A 20,573-nucleotide genomic window follows, 5' to 3' on the forward strand; every position below is an offset into this window, starting at 1 on the left:
CACGGCATCATACAACTGCGTGACCATATACTTATGACCTATTCACGTTGTTAAATTTTTGCAATGTGTTTTTGTAAAGTTATAATATGTTTTGAAGTGCTTGCTATTTATTACAATTATTACTATTGTACTTTTTTCAATTAAATTGAGTTCCGGAAACCAAAACGAACTTTTACCGCACTCTTTTAGGTCGGCTTGGTTCTATATTTCAAATAAATAGTAATGTCTTTTAAACGGATACAAGGAAATCTTACCTTGTCCAAGTTACAAGAGAATCTAGATGGTGGGACAGTGTCTAAACGTGACTTCTTGACTTTAAAATAAGTAAAGTCTCATGCGGTCCACGCTCGCTTTGGTCAGATTTCCTGGGGGATGTTGGAGGGTGAGGAGATCTGTGAACGCAATAATTTATGATGAAACAAAAGATATTCACTTGGCAAGGATGAACATATATGAGCTATGCCTAAAAAGTCACGGGCCTCTTCTTTGATATTATTATAACCAATGTAATGATTATCGATTAATAAACAAAATTGTCTTACAGTGCTATTTTATTTTACTTCAGAATTCTCGATCTAACTGTAGATAAAATCACAAATTACTGTTATTTGTTATTTACAGCTCAGACAACACGTCTTTCACTTTAAGCAGTGTTTTTTGTAACTTTCACAATTGTTTGTTTAGACCACTGTATGTGAAGCTTTTCAATTTGGGTCGCGAAATTCAGGCGGAAATCCCCCCAAATGGTCTTTTATGTTAAAAGTATAATTAAGTATTCTATACTTGGCTTGTAGTTGTGTTTACTCCTTTTGACGGTTTCACATAGCTTTACACACTGTCTTATAAACGTACATTATTTGAAAATATTGATAAAGAAAACATATATATCCCTAATTCTGAGTAGCCTAAGTAAATCTTTGTGCTAGTCCACTGGTAGTGTACATAGGAATTTACTTCAAATGTACTTTACTCTTTCCTCAGCACTGACTGAATTCTCCTGCTGTCAGTGTTTTTACTGCTGTGGTAGGGCGTTATTACACATCTTCTGAAAAGAGTACAGACTCCCCAGATCAAAACATAGGCGGTGAAGAAGCTGAAACAGATATAAGTTTATGTAAATGTATAATAACACAAATCATCAAACATTTACAGCATTACAAGTTTACCAAATGTTTTAATGTATTTTATATGTGTAATACAAATTAAATGTTTTGTTTTACAATTCATTCAGTGTTTGAATAACATGATTATTTATGAAGATTCAATGTTTTCTTATTTCTTCTCTACAGGACATTAAAAAAAACACATTTCAGACCCAACAAACTGAAGATCCTAAAGCTTCCCAACATGATGAGCAATCAAAACAACACGTGCATCACACGCTAATGGAATAATACATGTGAGTGGAATAAACATTAAAGCTGTATTTATTGTATTAAATTGTTGTAGTTGTTGTAACTGACATCTACATTCATTAAGTAGGTATGAAGACCAGTGATCTGAGGTTTTAAACCTCAAAGATTTCATTCTAAATGTGTGTTTTTTTATTGAAGATACATTGGTTGTGTATTGTTGTCTCTTATTACAGCGATTGTCAAATCAATTAATTTGGTGTATTTATGTGATTCAAAGAGGTTTACTGTTAAAGCTTGAACATGATCCCTTACAACAAAGACAAACATTCAGGTAAATCCATGTAAAATCACTATAATACATCAACAGACATAAAACATAAGAAAGAATATAACAAAAATGCATATAAAGATATAGTGTGTGTGTGTGTGTGTGTGGATGTATGAATACACAAGTCTGTATGAATAACAATGTAAAGAAAAAATTGTCCCTGCCACATTAATGTTCACTGTTCTGCTCTCTTTGCACAAATCAGACCCACAATCACCTGCAAATGAGACGCATGACTTTACACTTGTCAGAAACCAAGTATAACTTCTGCTTTTGAACACAATCATTGCTAAGAATTATATGAAACGCAAAACCCCAAAATGACAGTGACAAATCTCTCAGAATTGAGGGCTTGTCATGTTTTCCCAAAGAAATGGCGGCACAGATGTGTGGACGGCTTCAATCACAATCTTCCATCTCAATGTCGGTGTGATTCTCTTGATCTGCAGCCTCAGACTCAAAGCTTTTGTCACTTTTTGGGGCTTCTAAGATTTTGACAATATCATGCAAACCGCGCATCCTAGCCTGCGCTTTGATCATATCCAGGATGGGCTGCATGGAGTAGGCATATTCCACAATGCTCCTAGTTTTACCTCCTTCTCCTTTGTACACATAGCCTCCAGTGTGCACACCAATCAGATAGCAGTCTTCATCAAAAACTGGAGAGCCAGAAGATCCATGAAAGAAACAAGAGTTATAATTAATCTGGTTTTCATACATGTCCCATTTATCTTCAAAACTCCTCTGTGTAATCACATTAATGAAATCGATATTCTCAGATGTGTGCTTATCAGCAGCCTCTTGTAGATTAGTTTTCGGAATGATGAAGCAGGGATCCATTTTCTTAATCCCACCATCTGGATGTCCCACAATGCAGATCCCACCACTAGGAGGGGGGCAAGCACTAAAATGACTGAGCAACCTAGGGCGGTCAGCAATGTCCTCAACAGCATCCAGTTCAAGAAGAGCAAAGTCAAGACGGCTTTTATTGGCATCTGTTATGTAACAGTAAGCAGGAATCTGTTTCTTGACCGGCACAAGCTTCACCTTCGAGTCCAGACGTTCAAAATCAAATGCAGCTTCTAAATGCTTTGCAAAAGAAAGCTTGTCTGGAGACTCGAGAAATTCCCTAACAACATGTGCATTAGTGAGAATAAACTGCCCAAAGAGTAGGAAACCGGTTCCTTTGGCGGATCCCTCCACTCGAATCTGACACACCGAGTCAGAGAGTCTCATGAGCAGCTTTACTTTATACACCTCAGAGAAACTCTGAACACTTTTATCATATTCTGCTCTGTAGAAAGTTTGGACCTCAGAGTTGTTCTTTAGGTTCTCTCGCTGTTTTAATGTGTCCAGTAAATCTTTAAACTGAGAACGCAGAATTCCCAGAATCTCTTCAGAGTCTGGAATGATTGGCCATTTAGTTGAGAGACTAGTGGACTCTGTGTTTTGGGTGGTTTGTTTTTGTTTAGAGCTGATGGGATGCAGGTCTGGGCCATTTTTTCCTGAATTAGTATTCGAAGCTACATCAGATTCAATCTTGACATTCGTTTTTTTGGGGTTATCAGTATTACTTTTACCAATCCAAATGATCTGAAATGATTTTTTATCAAGATGGTCCACTTGGTTAGTCATTTCATACTTTGATTGTTGACCCTTATTTGTTTCAGACTCCAGAGAGAGGACATAGTCCTGGAATATTTTATCCTTGAATCGTCCATCACGCTCAAGAGCAGTTTTAATGTTCTCTTCTTTGAATGCAAACACACAAACATAATCAGCCTCATTTTTCAGTTCAATGTTTTTCATTATGTTTTTAAAGCCCTTCTTTCCTGTTGTTTTTATTCTAAATGTAACTAAGTCTGTCCTGGGGATTGAAAAATCAGCTTGTGTCTGTTGATCTGTAGAAACTGTTTTTGTCTTGTTGATGAAGGTTATATCTAAGGTCTCATCTTTTTCAATAAGACAGCAGGGGAAATCTGTCTTCACAGCAGCTCCGTCAGCTCTCTGGATGACTTCTTCATTTGTGTTTTTTTCATTCTTTTTTCTCCTGAAATTGCCAGTTGTGTTAAGAGCATCAAGCACAGTCATGGACGTATCACAATCCACAACAAAAGGATCCTTTTCAGGTTTAAAACGATACTGGAAATTGTGTTTTTTCTTTTCTGCTCTCTGTTAAATTCAGAAAACAATGTACAAACAAACATTAAAGTAAATACCAAGAAACCTTTATCAAATGATGATTCATTATTGGTATATGTGAGGTGATCTACCGGTTGCAGATCTTTTGAGGGTCCCTCTTTAATTTCTTCCTTTAATGGAGCTATCGTTTCCTGGAAAAAATGTCAACAGTGATGTTAATCCAGGTTGCCGTAGCTACCGATATTAACACTAAAAGGTATATGAATAATTGTTGAATAAATACAGTATACAGAACCCTCAAAGACATCTGCTGTGACTAACCAATCAGAATCAGTGAATCATATCAGTGTTTCTTTTTTTTTTTTTTACAGTTCAAATGGAATTTTATTTATTTGTTTCCATTTCGACTGTAACTTTTTTTCTCTATATCTACAATTGAAAGTTTGTCTGTTCAAATCAGGCTTGTGTAAAATTCAGAATTTCAGAATTGGCCTTCATTCAATTCATAAATTTGAATTTGAATTGAATTCACTCCGCCCCACAGGAAGTTGAATTGGAATGACAGGAAGTGGAATTCAATTCATGGCAATTCAAAGAAATTCCACACAGTCACACAACAGAAAGAATGTGTTGAATCTCACATACATTCAGTGTTAGGAAGGTTACTTTGGAAATGTAATTGCATACTGTTGTAAGTCACCCATTATAAATGTGGTTTGGATTACTTTATCAATGCAAAGCAATTTCCTTTTAATTTGATTAGTAACTAATTTAATTACACATTTTACCTCAGTAATAATTACATTAATTTTGTAATTTAATAACAATTTCATTACTTCTAACCAGTCACTCCTCAACCCTGCATACATTTTGTTCTAAAATATAGATGATAACATTCTTGAAATAAATTACCCCCTCAATGTTGTTTAATTAGTTCCAATGTTATTTTCAATTCAAAATTTGTTTCAAATACAAAATTGTTGTAAATGCAGTTATCATTTATTTCAATACAAAACTCACTGAGCAACACTGTTTCATCTAATTCTCAATAGCTCCTCAAATATTCCATCATGTTTCACAAAATTACAATAAATCAAATTTAATTATTTGTTCTGTGACTAGAGCTTTTAACAGTCATTGCTGGAGAAACATTTCCTGTTAATGTAATCTGTACAAGTAGTTCAAACTAATATAATTTATGGAATATGTAATGCAATCAAATCTGACAAATACTGTAAAGCTTCCTTGTTAAACACTTCACTTAAAATATGAATATGAATTTCTTTGAATTTTTATTGAATTTCAATTCTGCTTCCTTTAATTCAAATTCGAATTGTAATTCTAGATCCTGTTTTTGACATGAATTCAAATTCAAGAATTGAATCTGAATTCAGGAGTTTTGCAATTCAATTCTGAATTTTGCACAAGCCTGGTTCAAATGAGTTAAATTGGTGATGAATTGAGAAATCAACTTTCCCTTGAGCTTTTGAAATATTAAAGTTCATCGTGATATAAGAATATTCTGTAAGTTTCGGAGCTGAAAACGTCCTTGTTAGTCAACGAAAAGCTTTTATTGACAGCTGGCTCCTCAAACGATCGAGCTGTGAATGTTCTTACTCGTGACGTCGCCTCAAGACCAATGCCTAATTCTGTAGGCCCGCTGACCGACTCGCGCATGTATGACATGATATGTTAAATAAATAACAGGCCTACATGGAGCTAAACCGCATCGAACTTCCAAGCAATAAAGCTTATGGCATGTTTCAAACATTCACTGTGGATTCGTTTGTAAACAAGGGACTGGATTTGCAGACAGGATGAGATATAAAAACAATGCTGTAGTGGCTTCTGGATCTGACAGGAATAATGCAACACAATTATGAGTAAAAAATTATAGTATTGCATTGTTATGTTTGATATCTACTGATTATGTATGTGTCTAACAAACATAACTTCCACGCTGTCACAGGCTGGAGTATCCTTTGTATTTGAGGTGTTGTTGGTTCACTGTCCTGCGATCCGATATCAGACTCGCACATGTATGGGCCAGGGCCTATCTTAAATAGTGAAAATTACATTCCTTTCTTGATGTGGGTTGTTCACTCTGTTGACTGGTAATTTTAAGGAAAAATACAATAGCAAAAGTTTTGAACATGCTGATTTGTCTGAGGTGAGGTGAAGTTTTGCTGATGCACGTACTGGCTTGTGTGTGCATGCGCATGTGTGTGTGCTATTGTGCTTGTTTGATAAAAACATTTTGCCGTTTCTCCACATCGAGAGTTTTCAAAACAATTCCTCACATGTAAGGGAGACGAAGCTCATTATAATATGAAAAACTGTTATCCAATCATAGCAGTGGGCGTTTACTTCCAAGCTAGGCTCAAAAACAGGGCAGAAAATACCCTATGACTTATTCATTATGATGTTTTTGAATGTAAAAACCACGCAAACGTCATAAGTTGACCTCAGACATAAAATACATATATATATATATATATATATATATATATACATATATATATATATGTGTATATATATATATATATATATATATATATATATATATATACACATATACACATATATAAAAAGCCAGTTCATGACCCCTTTAAAATGCTGTAAAAAGAATTATGACTTCTAAGAGTCTATCTTCTATAGAATATCACAATAGTTGTAGTGATAAAAACCTAAGGATTTAATAGATATAGCATATTGCATGGTTTTGTAAGTGAGGCCGGCTCTATACATGGACAGAGGTGGGCATGAGCCCACCCAAACATAGACATAGATGGTGTTAATTTTTTATTTTTTTTTAATGGTTTGTGCATTTATTAAAAACGATCTGAGGTGGGATCTGTGTTGAGATGTTGATGAAGGGCTGTAGAATGCCCCAATAAAAATTATTTATATCACATGAGCGAAAACTGGCAGAAATATTTGCATGCTATCAAGGTGTGAATTATGGGAGTTTGTATCTTTGTGAATGTATCTTCATATTTACTAGATCGGACAAATTTTCAAGTGTCATTTGGCCACCACTAAAATGGGTCATGCCAACCAGTTTTGCCAAACCCCCTCCTATGAAAATCGCTAGAACCACCCTCAAAAGAGTAATCACGCCAAATAAAAGAGTCGAAAATAAAGTTTAACAGGTCTGCATTTGTGTGTATTTTTTATATTTAAATCCCCATGTAAGGAACACCCATTCTAGACAGGTCAACAATAGATCAAGTATTTTAACTTAAACACATTTTATTTTATATAATTTTTTAATGTATTATTTATAAAGAACTAAAGAAATGTAGAAATGTGCGTTAAGTTGTCACTCTGTAAACAAACTCATTTCAAACTTATTTAAATGTCATAAATTACGCGGGACAGACTAGGATTTTTTATGTGCATAAGATCTGTCTAATATTGTCTTACAATATAATAATTATCTGTCTGCCAAGCTCTGATAAAAACTATATTAACAGATTATCCAAATAAAAAAATTTATATCGGCTTCAGAGGACAGGAGTGGGGTAACAGTAATTGATCAATGTTATCTCTGGGTCTTTTACCCTTCATCAACATGGACTTGGCTATCACCGGCATTCTGGTCAGACATTTACATTTATGCATTTGGCAGACGCTTTTATCCAAAGCGACTTACAGTACCCGTATTTCAGAGACAATCCCCCTGGAGCAACATGGAATAAAGTGCCTTGCTCAAGGACACACTGGTGGCGACTCCTGGGGTCGAACCAGTAACCTTCTGCATATCAGTTCAGTGGTTTAACCCACTAGACCACCATCTCATCCCCAATTCGCTATATTCATCATTAGTTGCTGGACAGACCCTATGATAACTTTTTCCCCTATTCAGCTCTATATTTAGAGCCTCTCCATATATGTACCGCTGTTTCTATGGGTTCAGTGTGCAGGCTCTTAACAGGATTGAGCTCGAACGGGATATCATGGCAGCGTGTGGCCAACCAGTGCCAGAGTTTAATTGCCCAAAATAAAACATCTCCAAAGAAATTGCTATTTTTATCTTTAAAAAAACAAAACAAAAGAAGCTAAAACAGCTCCTTGTCGCAAAACATTAATAAAAGTCGCAGCAACAATGAGAAAGTAGCTACATTTTGCCAAAAAATCCCCGAATTGGCAATACAGCTCACGGCAATTCATAGTTTTCAGTCATGTGACTGCTACGGAGCCCTGGAGGGCAAAACAGAACTGCAGCACAAGCATGTCAAATTAAAAAAAAATATATGTGAACAAGATGCAAGTTTTGGGCACTTGTGATCCATATACAGAACCTGCTGCAGCCTACAGTATATCAATCACTAAGAACAGCGGGACGTTTTTAAAACGCTTAATGTGAAAAACACTTTAAGCAAAGTTTAACGCTAATCAAGGATTTGCTGATATATATATTTTTTTTTTAGTTGTGTTGCACCACTTAATTTTAAACACAGATTAACTAAGTCACTTTGGATAAAAGTGTCTGCCAAATGCGTAAATGTAAATGTAGATACTACAGTAAATTGTAGTAGGCCTATATTGTAGTATATTATAGTATTTACTACACTTTGTTAATTTACTGTAGTATATTTATTATAGTACGGTTCAAAAACACTATAATATTTACTAGAGTAATTTTACTATAATATACTATAGTATTTTTTCATGTGGGAATGTAATGATTCACATTTGATGGATGTGGTGTGACGTCATCCATAGCGATAGCAACACACATTTGTTGAAGACGCGTGTTTGAGTATTGGAGCCTGCAGGGTTCACGGGGAAAAAGGGGGTCGTTTTGCTGCGTTCGTGGCTGGCTAGCACCACCGGCGCCGAAGAAAACCGGGATACCACTTATTGGCCGGCACGGATTTAGAAAGCAGAGGCCCCTGGCCCTCGGCACAAAATCTTGGAGGCCCCCCAGAACTCGTGGCCAAAACTAGCACAGCTTTAAAAAATTATTTGTCCTAAACATGACACAAGTTCATATTAAGGGCTTCAAAATAACTGGTAAGATATAGTTAACAAGTTTTAAGCAGTTTGCCCTGTCAGATGTAACACTGTACTGTTGCTGACTGACAGATAGGCCTAACCACTTGCGCTGTTTAATGCGTTTGAGATGTGGTGCTTTCCTCAGTGCTTAAAGGGTTAGTTCACCCAAAAATGAAAATTCTGTCATTAATTACTCACCCTCATGTCGTTGGACACCCGTAAGACCTCCGTTCATATTCGGAACACAAATGAAGATATTTTAGTTGAAAGCTGATGGCTGAGAAAGGCTTCAGATAGGCCTCCATTGGCATTCAGTACATTGACACTTCCAAGATCCATGAAAGGCACTTAAAACGTCGTTACAAAGTCTATCTCACCACAGTGGCTCTACAATAATCATACAATGCGACGACAATAGTTTTTGTGCGCAAAAAAAAATCAAAATAACACCTTTATCCAACTTGTTCTCGACTTCCGTGTATGCCTCCACGACGCATGCGCGAGAATATGACGCAGATCCGGCGTTCGGACATATGACCCAGAAGCGATTTGTTTACGAGCAGAGGAAGACGCGCGTGTCTAAGCTGTTGGATTCTACATTGATCGTGCTTTAGGTCTCGGCGTAGTGCTCAAAATGGGGCTTAAGTGTGTATTTCATCGATTCTCGAACACCGGCGCTACGTCATATTCTCGCGCATGCGTCGTGGAGGCGCACACGGAAGACAAGAACAAGTTGGATAAAGGTGTTATTTTGATTTTTTTTTGCGCACAAAAACTATTGTCGTCGCATTGTATGATTATTGTAGAGCCACTGTGGTGAGATAGACTTTGTAACGACGTTTTAAGTGCCTTTCATGGATCTTGGAAGTGTCAATGTACTGAATGCCAATGGAGGCCTGTGTGAAGCCTTTCTCAGCCATCAGCTTTTTTTTTTTGATAATTTTCACAGGTATATTCTCCATCTGTAAATGTTAGAAAGTCAAACAAATATGTCCATTTCACTGTCAGAGGGCGAGCTTTCTGCAAGTGAATCTCCGCTAAAATTCAGGCTTCCGTGTATGAGCGCGGCAATCAGACGGAGCACAATGGAATAGTAGCAATAATTCTGACTAAAATATATACCGTAAAAACTATGGTAGCAACATTTTAGGTTTTACAGATTTGTTAAATTTTACAGTAAATAACTATATCATTAACTGAAATAATGTTAAATTACCAACCTGTTGAAATACTAAATCTGTTATGTGTCTTTGGTAGCTAAATTACACCCATTTCCCTCAGCAAATCCCGCCTGCGGTGCTACACTTCAAAATAAAAGTCCCATTAGACAACTTAGATAGCTATATAGCTATATTTTGCAATTGAAACTTAAACTACATTAATTCATATCTTTATACTCTAAAAATTATTAAAGCGCAAAGAAAACACATGTGTCTCTTTGCTGCTGGTCCTGGTAATGATATAGTTTACCAGACAAAATATAATCTATTTTATGGTGTTTATTATGCACGGTAACATGTTTGCAGATATTGAGCTACATATATAGTATTAGGCTAGCCGTCACTCCGACATAATGAGATTTAAAATGTATTTCTCTCTTTTTTTTATCCATCATGTTTGTTTTAATTACCCAATAACTACTATATATGGAATATAAGTATGAGATAAAAATAATGATTACAATTTTTTTAATATTATATATAATAAGAATATTATATACACCCAAAAAGTGTGGACTGTGGAATAGCCTACTGTAGGTTGGAAGGAGATATATTTAAATAGGCTAAACCTATTCTGGCTTTAAATCGTTCCAAATTTCTTGTAGCCTAAAATGTTTTTTTTTTTAATTTTATTCTCATGACCAAACAAACAAATACAAGCCCAAATTAGGGGTATGCAATATTGACAAAAAAATATAGGCTACATTAAGGTATTTTGGGCAAAATAATATAAGTAATCATATAGTTTCTGTATTTTTAAAATGAACATATTTATTGAACAAAAATGAATTATTTTATGTATCAAAAATTGTACAAACTTTATTAAAGTGATTGTTTTGAACAAATTTAGACATTATTAAAAACATTATTTTCAGAAATCATACAGTGTAATATGGGAATAATGAAAAGCAAATTTTTCTTAAGGTGTGAACGAATCATTTGAATGAATGATTCAATGAATCAGTCATTAAGACAGACTTGGGCTGCCACCTACTGGTGGTTTTAGACAAGCCTAAAACAAACAAAAAAAGCCCCAAAATTAGCAAGATATCATCTTATCCTTGTCAAGAAAAATCCCCCAAAATATATGTAGCCTATATTTTTTTGTCAATATTGCATACCCCTAATTTGGGCTTGTATTTGTTTGTTTGTTTGGTCATGAGAATAAAATTAAAAAAAACATTTTAGGCTACAAGAAATTTGGAACGATTTAAAGTCAGAATAGGTTTAGCCTATTTAAATATATCTCCTTCCAACCTACGGTAGGCTATTCCACAGTCCACACTTTTTGGGTGTATATAATATTTTAAAAAAAATGTCTTATTATATATAATATTTAAAAAAAAATTATCATTATTTTTCTCTCATACTTATATTCCATATAGTAGTTATTGGGTAATTAAAACAAACATGATGGATAAAAAAGAGAGAAATACATTTTAAATCTCATTATGTCGGAGTGACGGCTAGCCTAATACTTAGCCTATATGTAGCTCAATATCTGCAAACATGTTACCGTGCATAATAAACACAAAAAATTGATTATATTTTGTCTTGTAAACTATATCATTACCAGGACCAGCAGCAAAGAGACACATGTGTTTTCTTTGCGCTTTAATAATTTTTAGAGTAGAAAGATATGAATTAATGTAGTTTAAGTTTCAATTGCAAAATATATCGTCTCGTTTACGGATGTAACCCTCGTTCCCTGAGGAGGGAACGGAGACGTAACGTTAGTGACTAACGAATGGGGGTTTCGCTTAGAAGCCTATCAACTTCGAGTTTTGAGAAAACGCACAATGGCGTGCCAATGCCATGGGGCATGCGGAATTTGCATACGTAGCTCCGCCTCACTGCGTGAGTATATAAGGAAGTACGAGGCAATATCGCATTATGTTACCTGCTTGAGGAGCCAAGACTGAACTCCTGCGTTCCAGGCAACACAGCTCGATGTGGCAAGGGGACGTTACGTCTCCGTTCCCTCCTCAGGGAACGAGGGTTACATCCGTAACCGAGACGTTCCCTTTCGTTCAGTCACTACGACGTAACGTTAGTGACTAACGAATGGGGGTCCCAATATAATCCCGCCACTCAGCTGTCTTCCAGTGCCCTGCGTAAGTGTGAGTACCCTGTCGTAAGACTAGTACGGACGAAGGACTCCCACTTAACACAGGATTACCAAGGTACACTGGGAAGCATATCCCAGTGAGGGAATGCCAAGATGCCTACCCGTGGGGAGGACTTAAGAGACACATATGACCCGGAGAGGGTTGCATATGGAAGATCTCTAGGGTACCAGCCGAAGGTGGATTTTTAACCCTAGGGGTGGCGGGGACACGCCAAGGGAAGAAACCCGCTCACTGCGGAGACTTACGGTGAAATACACATGTGGGGGTCGCCAGAGGGAACCATGCACATGGGGCACCTGGCCGGACATGAGGGTCTGGGCTCGAAGGGGCAGACTGAACTGATGTCGGCGTCGACAGTGCTGGAGGAGCTCAGGGCTCTCGGGGAACTCACCTGAGGAATATATCGCACGTATCCAGTCCGTGGAGTGGAGTGGCGAGCAAGCGAAGACACCTGAACCTGGTCCTTCACCGGCCCCTCGGGGGGGCGAGTACATAGTCAGACACTGGCTCCACTCGGAGATTATAGAATCTGGCGAATGTGTTGGGTGTTGCCCAGCCTGCAGCTCTGCAGATGTCTGCTAGCGAGGCGCCATGCGCTAGAGCCCAAGAGGAGGCCACACTCCGGGTGGAGTGCGCCTTCACACCAAGGGGACATGGTCGGCCTTGCTGCTGGTAAGCCAAAGCAATGGTGTCCACAATCCAGTGAGACAGCCTTTGCTTCGAGAGAGCACTTCCCTTCCGCTCTCCACCATAACAGACAAAGAGCTGGTCTGAGGTCCTGTAACACTGCGTCATGTCTACGTAGGCGCGGAGAGCGCGTACTGGACAGAGCAATGCCAAGGCTGGGTCTGCCTCCTCCAAGGCAGCGCTTGCAGGTTCACCACCTGGTCCTTGAACGGAGTGGTGGGAACCTTGGGCACATATCCAGGCCGGGGTCTCAGGATCACGTGAGAGTTAGCCGGCCCGAACTCCAGGCACGCTTCGTCAACCGAAAATGCCTGCAGGTCCCCGACCCTCTTGACTGAGGCCAATGCGGTCAGCAGAGCCGTCTTCATAGACAGAAACTTAATATCAACCGACCGCAAAGGCTCAAAGGGAGGTCTCTGCAGAGCAGTTAGCACTACTGCGAGGTCCCAAGAGGGTACGAGAGGAGAGCGAGGAGGATTCAGTCTCCTAGCTCCCCTCAGGAACCTGATGACCAGGTCGTGCTGACTTACCTTTTTGTTCTCCAAGAGATCGTGGTGGGCAGATATTGCGGCCACATATACCTTGAGGGTGGAGGGAGACAGCCTTCGCTCCAGCCCCTCTTGGAGAAACTCAAGCACGGACCCGATCGGACATTTCCAGGGGTCTTCTTGGCGGGAAGAGCACCAGGTGACGAAGAGGTTCCACTTCAACGCATAGGCATGCCGAGTGGACTCTGCCCTAGCGGAAGTGATGGTGGCGACCACCGTAGGTGGTAGGCCACTCAAACCTGCCGGGTCCCGTCTAGGAGCCACACGTGGAGGTTCCAAAGGTCGGGACGCGGGTGCCAATGGGTGCCCCGTCTCTGAGTAAGGAGGTCCGGTCTCAGAGGAATAGGCCAGGGAGGGGCTGTCGCAAGGAGAATGAGTTCGGGGAACCAGGTCCGGCCGTGCCAGTACGGGGCGACCAAAAGGACCTGCTCCTTGTCCTCCCTGATCTTGCACAGAAGCTGTGCGAGTAGGCTCACTGGGGGAAACGCATATTTGCGTAGGCCCCGCGGCCAGCTGTGCGCCAGTGCATCCGTGCCGAGCGTGCCCTCGGTCAGGGAATAATACAGGCTGCAGTGGGAAGAGTCGTGGGAGGCAAACAGGTCTACCTGTGCGTCGCCGAACTGTTCCCAAATCAGCTGAACCGTCCGGGGATGGAGTCTCCATTCTCCCGGGAGAGGCTGAAACCGCGAGAGCTCGTCGGCTGCGTGGTTCAGGACTCCCGGAATATGGACAGCACGAAGGGACCTCAGGCGCTTCTGACTCCATAAGACGAGATGGCGGGCGAGTTGAGACATGCGGCGGGAGCGTAGACCACCCTGGTGGTTGATGTACGCTACTACGGCCGTGTTGTCTGTCCGGACAAGCACATGTTGGCCCTTCAGCAACGCTCGGAAGCGGTGCAGGGCGAACCGTACTGCCAGCAACTCGAGGCAATTGACATGCAGGAGGCGCTGGGGTCCTGTCCAGGAGCCCGCGGCTGCTTGTCCATTGCACATGGCACCCCAGCCCGTGGCAGAAGCATCCGTCGATACGACAACATGCCTGGAAACTCGTTCTAAGGGCACACCGGCCCGTAGAAAGCTGAGGTTCGACCACGGGGTGAGTGTCTGTAAGCAGGCCCGAGTCACTTGGACCCGGAGCGTGCCAGACTGCCATGCCCATCTCGGGACTCGATCGCGAAGCCAGTGCTGAAGCGGTCTCATATGAAGCAATCCGAGCGGCGTTACCGCGGCTGCAGATGCCATATGCCCCAGGAGCCTCTGAAATAGTTTCAGTGGAACCGCATTCTTGCTCTCGATTTGTCGGAGGCAAGTCAGCAGAGACTGCGCGCGCTCGCTCGAAAGCTGCGCGTACATGGCGACCGAGTCGATCTCCATACCGAGAAAAGAGATCCTCTGCACGGGGCAAAGTTTGCTCTTCTCCCAGTTGACCCGAAGGCCCAGACGGGTTAAGTGGTGGAGAACCAGATCTCTGTGTCCGCAAACCTGCTCTCGAGAGTGGCCTAGTATGAGCCAGTCGTCGAGGTAGTTCAGGATGCGGACCCCGTGCTGCCAAAGGGGCGCAAGGGCTGCCTCGGCGATCTTCGTGAAGACGCGAGGGGACAGAGATAACCCGAATGGGAGAGCTGCGTACTGGTATGCCCGCCCCTCGAAAGCAAACCGTAGGAACGGTCTGTGTCGAGGAAGGATGGAGACATGGAAGTAGGCGTCCTTCAGGTCGATCGCTGCAAACCAATCGTACGGACGAACGCATTCGAAAAGGCGTTTCGCAGTCAACATCTCGAACGGAAGCCGGTGAAGGGATCGGTTCAGGATGCGAAGGTCCAGGATTGGCCGTAACCCACCGGTTTTCTTGGGTACAATGAAGTAGGGGCTGTAGAACCCCGACCTCATTTCGGCTGGAGGGACAGGCTCGATCGCACCCTTCGCCAGTAGAGTGGCAATCTCCGCACGCATGACGGGGGCATGGGCCCCGGTCATGGTATAGCGGACTCCCCTGTAACGGGGAGGAGCCTGCGCGAACTGAATCGCGTAGCCGAGCCTGATGGTCCGGGCAGCCCAGCGGGACAGCCCCGGAAGCTGAAGCCAGGCTTCCAGAGACTGCACCAACGGGGTCATCCGGACGACAGACGTACCCTGGGTGGGGCAGCGAGGCAGCGTTACCGGCGCGGACAGGGGAGGCTGTTGGGCGTCCCCGGGTCGGAGCACGGTTAACGGCTGCGCCCTGACAGAGGAGACCAGGGAAGGACTCGCGTTCCACTGGGGTTTGCTCTGCCAGGGGGCTGGCGACAGAGAGGGATGCGAGTGGCGAGACCCGAGGGTGGCGTGCACTGTCATCACCGGTCTCTGGGTGCTCAGAGACAGGAACATGAGTTCTTCCCAAGCGCTGCTAGCCCGGGGGCCAGCAGCGGAAGGATTTTCCCCCGGCCCTCCACCGGGGGAAGGAGAGGCCCTGCTACCATCCCCTGGGAAGAACTGGAACCCATCTCTGAGTTGTCCACCTCCATCCTGGCGTTTAACCAGTCTGGGGAGCGGACTGGGCGACATCCTCAACCACCTCCACGGTGCGGCCCAGGTGAAGGCTGCTGCTGGGGCCGGGCGGGAAGAGGGAGGGCGCCCTCGGCGGCGAGCGGACTGAGGCGACTGGGCCGGCGGCTGGTGCAGCAGCTGGCCGCCGGGACAGTACGTGTTACAGCCTCAGTCTGCTCTGGGGCGGCCGAGAACTGTTGGGCGCAGTTCTCAGCCGCGCCGCCGAAGAGGCCAGCCTGGGATATGGGTGAGTTGAGGAGGCGGGCCCGCTCAACGTCCTCCACATCACCAGGTAAGGCCTGGTGTTCTCCCGGACCACAGCTGTGGACATCGCCCGACCCAGGGAGCGTGTGGCCACCTTCACCTTCGCGGCCCCATCAAGGGCAGAGAAGGCGGAGGAGGCCACCAAACGGTCGCGAGAAGCACGGGGACTTCCGGGACCACGTGATCTCCTCATGCACCCCGGGAGCGAAAGGCATTGGGGGCGGGGCCCAACAGCTGTCGGGTGCCGCCCCCAAAAACCAATCGCGCAACCACGAGCACCCGCGACTGGGCGGAGTTCCACACCAGCGCGAGACTCGCGGCTGCCCGAGATAACATGGCTGTCAACTTTAGGTCAGATCAGGCAGTGCTGACACACCCGGAGGCGGAGCACAACCTAATCGTCATCCCCAAAGGACTCCAGCCCACCTTGGGATGCGGCGATCGACATCTCACTGCTATCCGGAGCGTGAACTGAACGAACGGGGCGTCAGAGACGGGCCGTAGATTCAATCCAACACTCGCGGAAGCGATGTATAAGAGGGGGGTGTGGCCCGAGGAATGAACGTCGGGGTTCTTAATACCACAGCACCGCCCTCAGGTCACCCTGGCCACCAGCCAAAGTACCATCTCACTCGGGGACGGTAGATTGGGGTGTGGCAGAGGGGACTCTCTCTCCTCACGGAGATCATTGAGTCTCGACCGTGACATCGCGATGGTCACGCCCCCGCAATGGAAACGTGACACATCCGCAAACACTGCCCGTGCGTGCTGAAGCCCAAACACGCTCGAGCAGTGAATGCGTCCACAGACAGCAGCGGAAAATCGATCGCACCCGGAAGTGCACGGACGAGCCGTCTTGAAAAAGACGTGCCACGCGCAAGCTCTTTTTGTGAGAGGAAAACCTTGCAGTCGATGCCGAAGCGCCCAGGGAAACACACACCAGCTGTCAGGCGGACCACTGCACAGATCAGCAGGCAGGAAGTATGCGATCACTGGAACGCGCCGTCACACCAACACCGACTGGAAAGCTGCTCGTCTCGAAGAAGCTGACAGAGTCTCAGAAGGCTGTAGGAGTGAAGAGGTAGGTACTCTTGGCTCCGAAAGCAGAACATAATGCGATATTGCCTCGTACTTCCTTATATACTCACGCAGTGAGGCGGAGCTACGTATGCAAATTCCGCATGCCCCATGGCATTGGCACGCCATTGGGCGTTTTCTCAAAACTCGAAGTTGATAGGCTTCTAAGCGAAACCCCCATTCGTTAGTCACTAACGTTACGTCGTAGTGACTGAACGAAAGGGAACTATATAGCTATCTAAGTTGTCTAATGGGACTTTTATTTTGAAGTGTAGCACCGCAGGCGGGATTTGCTGAGGGAAATGGGTGTAATCGCAAATCTGTTTTGCATCTAATGAATACAAGTTCTTACTAGTAATAATACAATTGTAGAGCTCTATAACTGGAATTCTTACTAGTAAGAATTGAATTAGAGAGCTCTCAATTCAGTTCTTACTAGTAATAATACAATTGTAGAGCTCTATAACTGGAATTCTTACTAGTAAGAATTGCATTAAAGAGCTCTCTAATTGTAATTTGTACTAGTAAGAACTGATTTAGAGAGCTCTCTAATTCAATTGCAGAGCTCTGTAATTGAATTAGAGAGCTCTGCAATTGAATTCTTACTAGTAATAATTGAATTGTAGAGCTCTCTAATTGGAATTGTTACTAGTAAAAACTGAATTATAGAGCTCTACAATTCAGTTGTTACTAGTAAGAATACAATTGCAGAGCTCTATAATTCAATTAGAGAGCTCTACAATCATAATTGTTACTAGTAATAATTGAATTATAGAGCTCTCTAATTGTAATTGTTACTAGTAATAATTGAATTGTAGAGCTTTTTAATTTAATTGTTTCTAGTAAAAATATAATTACGACGAGTAACGCTGGAACGTTTTTATGCTGAAACGGCCTTCCATACAATGGAGACATACTACTAGTAAAAATTCATTTGTAGAGCTCTCTAATTAGAATTGTTACTAGTAAGACTTGAATTAGAGAGCTCTGTAATTGGAATTGTTACTATAAGAATTGAATTAGAGAGCTCTGTATTGGAATTGTTACTAGTAAAAACTGAATTAGAGAGCTCTCTAATCATAATATTGTTACTAGTAATAATTGAATTATAGAGCTCTGTAATTGTAATTGTTACTAGTAATAATTGAATTGTAGAGCTCTTTAATTTAATTGTTACTAGTAAAAATATAATTACGACGAACGTTTTTATGCTGAAACGGCCTTCCATAAAAATGTTCAATTTCATGTCTTAAAGTGACAGCAGCTTTGTAACGAGCTTTGTAACTTTTAAGTATTTAAATGAGTTTAAGGTGGTCGTATGCATGTTGGATGGAGCATCACTGACTGGCTTAAACCACCATGATGGCATAGCGTAGGCTACATTCATATAACAATGATAAAATAATGCATTGACATAAAAAAGGAAATTTACTTTTGATTCTTAAGTACTTTTAAAAACAAGTACTTCTGTACTTTTACTTAAGTAAAAATAGTTTTTTTACAACTTTCACATGTAACAGAGTAATATTTGACCAATAGTAGCCTACTTTTACTTTCACTCGAGTAATGGAGTTGTGTACTTTGTCCACCTCTGCCTTTAAATGCTGTATGCTGATTGTTTGTAGGCTACTGGTTATCACGTAGAGAACAAGGGATTTATGCTAAGAGGTTTCTAATTAAGTGTGCTGTGTCTAGAATATGTTCCACTATTTATTGGTTGCTGTGAAGTTTAAACGTGTATTGGGTGTCCTTTTAAAGTGTGTGCACTGTAGAATGAAATGAAATGATCAGTGTATGTAATCAGGATAACGAATTGTGACAATGCTATTATTTTTAATAAACTTATATTTTTGTTGAATAAAGTGGCTTGTGAGTGCATTGGGTGCGGTGCCGCCGCTCCCACCACGCGCATCGCGCTGCGCGAAGGGCACCAAGTGCTTAGGGGGGCATCACACGAAAATGTTCCCTCTACAACCAATCAATCAATCACTAATCAGACTGATGGACCATGGAGAACAAAAAATGCTCAAATAATATGTAAATAAATGAATGAGTGATCCACTGGGGATCATGTATTTACATTTGTATAAATGTCATAAATGTATTAACTTTGTAAATTAATTTGACCAGCTATTGGGACGATTAGCTATTGTTTGTCAAAAGACGTAAAACTTACGGATTGTAGCTTTAATTATTTAGAATTAATATTTTTTTGCAGATTTCGTTTTCTGTTTCTGTTTCACGACCATACCTGAAGATTGTCACTATTAGCCTGTGCCATCTCCTCCGGTTCACTGTCTCTGCTAGTCTGCTTTTTCTGAAATAGACATGCCACAAACATTATAAAATAAGCCGAACTACAATGCAGTCACTAAACAGAGAGAATAGGAAGGACGTCTGTGATCGCTCAAAAGAGAAACTAGCGGTAATAATCTCCCTTTGTTATTTTAAAATAGTCAACTTAAAACTAGACATAGGCCTAAATTGTAATAGGACTACCATTCTTCTTGTAATAACTTATTGTAGCCTAATACCGAGCTTAATTCTGTCGGATCATTCACTCTTGTAATATTCTGCCAGAAAGACAAATCCTAATTAATGTCGAGGTAATGGGCTATTCTAAATAAGGAAACATGATAAGAAAACCAGAAAAAATACATTACCTATTCCAAGTTAAAAGGGACTCTGGGTGGTGCAGGAGTGTGTATTGACTCGCAGCTTCTGTCTCTGATCTCATACAGTCCACACACAACACAGTAGGCCTATAAATAGCCAACATTTTATTCAGATTTCCGCACCTGTTCTTCAGTCCACGCCCAGTAAAAGTGAATCGAAAGTAGCCTACTAGTAGTAATCATGATGAAACATGAACGTAATCATTAATTTCCTGCTGTTTTTTTAATACTGAGACAGAAGAAGAAGAAAAAATAGGTCTTAATACAGGGCACCTAAAAGGACAGAGATGGGGAAAAATTGGCTGAGATAGGAGGAAAAATTATAGAATGCTTTTGCGTTAGGTATTGCGTCCGCCGCAAATTAAAATAAGAAGATATAAATATGTTAGGCTATATGTTATGAATATTCCTATATAAATCTACTGTGTTCTCATATAATCCACCAGGAGATCGGTTCCATTCTTATTGGCAGCTTTTTTGTTTTTGTTGTGGAGATGAAAAAAATATCATAATAGTAGGCTATATTTATATGTTCATATTTATTCTTGAACTCGGTCTGAGTCATGCACTCATGACTCTAAAATCCGAGACTCGCTTTCAGAAAGAGCTTTTGGATTCC

The 20,573-nt window shown here is 41.7% G+C and overlaps 1 protein-coding gene across 1 annotated transcript; it reads right to left on the minus strand.

Moving 5' to 3' along the window:
- Positions 1-1,096: 1,096 nt before the first annotated feature.
- LOC307125775 (serine protease FAM111A-like) lies at positions 1,097-20,018 on the minus strand. The gene is made up of 4 exons (XM_079815873.1): positions 19,943-20,018; positions 19,531-19,596; positions 3,957-4,016; positions 1,097-3,855 (listed from the first exon to the last, which is right to left on the minus strand). Exons 2-4 carry the CDS (start codon positions 19,558-19,560, stop codon positions 2,083-2,085), a joined length of 1,863 nt encoding a protein of 620 aa, XP_079671999.1. The 5' UTR covers positions 19,561-19,596; positions 19,943-20,018; the 3' UTR covers positions 1,097-2,082.
- Positions 20,019-20,573: the final 555 nt, after the last annotated feature.

Source organism: Gobio gobio (assembly GCF_949357685.1).
Source record: "Gobio gobio genome assembly, chromosome: 4".
Classification (NCBI taxonomy): domain Eukaryota; kingdom Metazoa; phylum Chordata; class Actinopteri; order Cypriniformes; family Gobionidae; genus Gobio; species Gobio gobio.

Coding starts and splice junctions, on each gene's coding strand:
- LOC307125775 (XM_079815873.1), bottom strand. CDS start 19,560: ATGGCACAGGCTAATAGTGACAATCTTCAG. Junction 4,017..19,530: donor CTAATAGTGACAATCTTCAG/GTATGGTCGTGA, acceptor CATTTTTTCCAG/GAAACGATAGCTCCATTAAA. Junction 3,856..3,956: donor CCTCAAAAGATCTGCAACCG/GTAGATCACCTC, acceptor TGAATTTAACAG/AGAGCAGAAAAGAAAAAACA.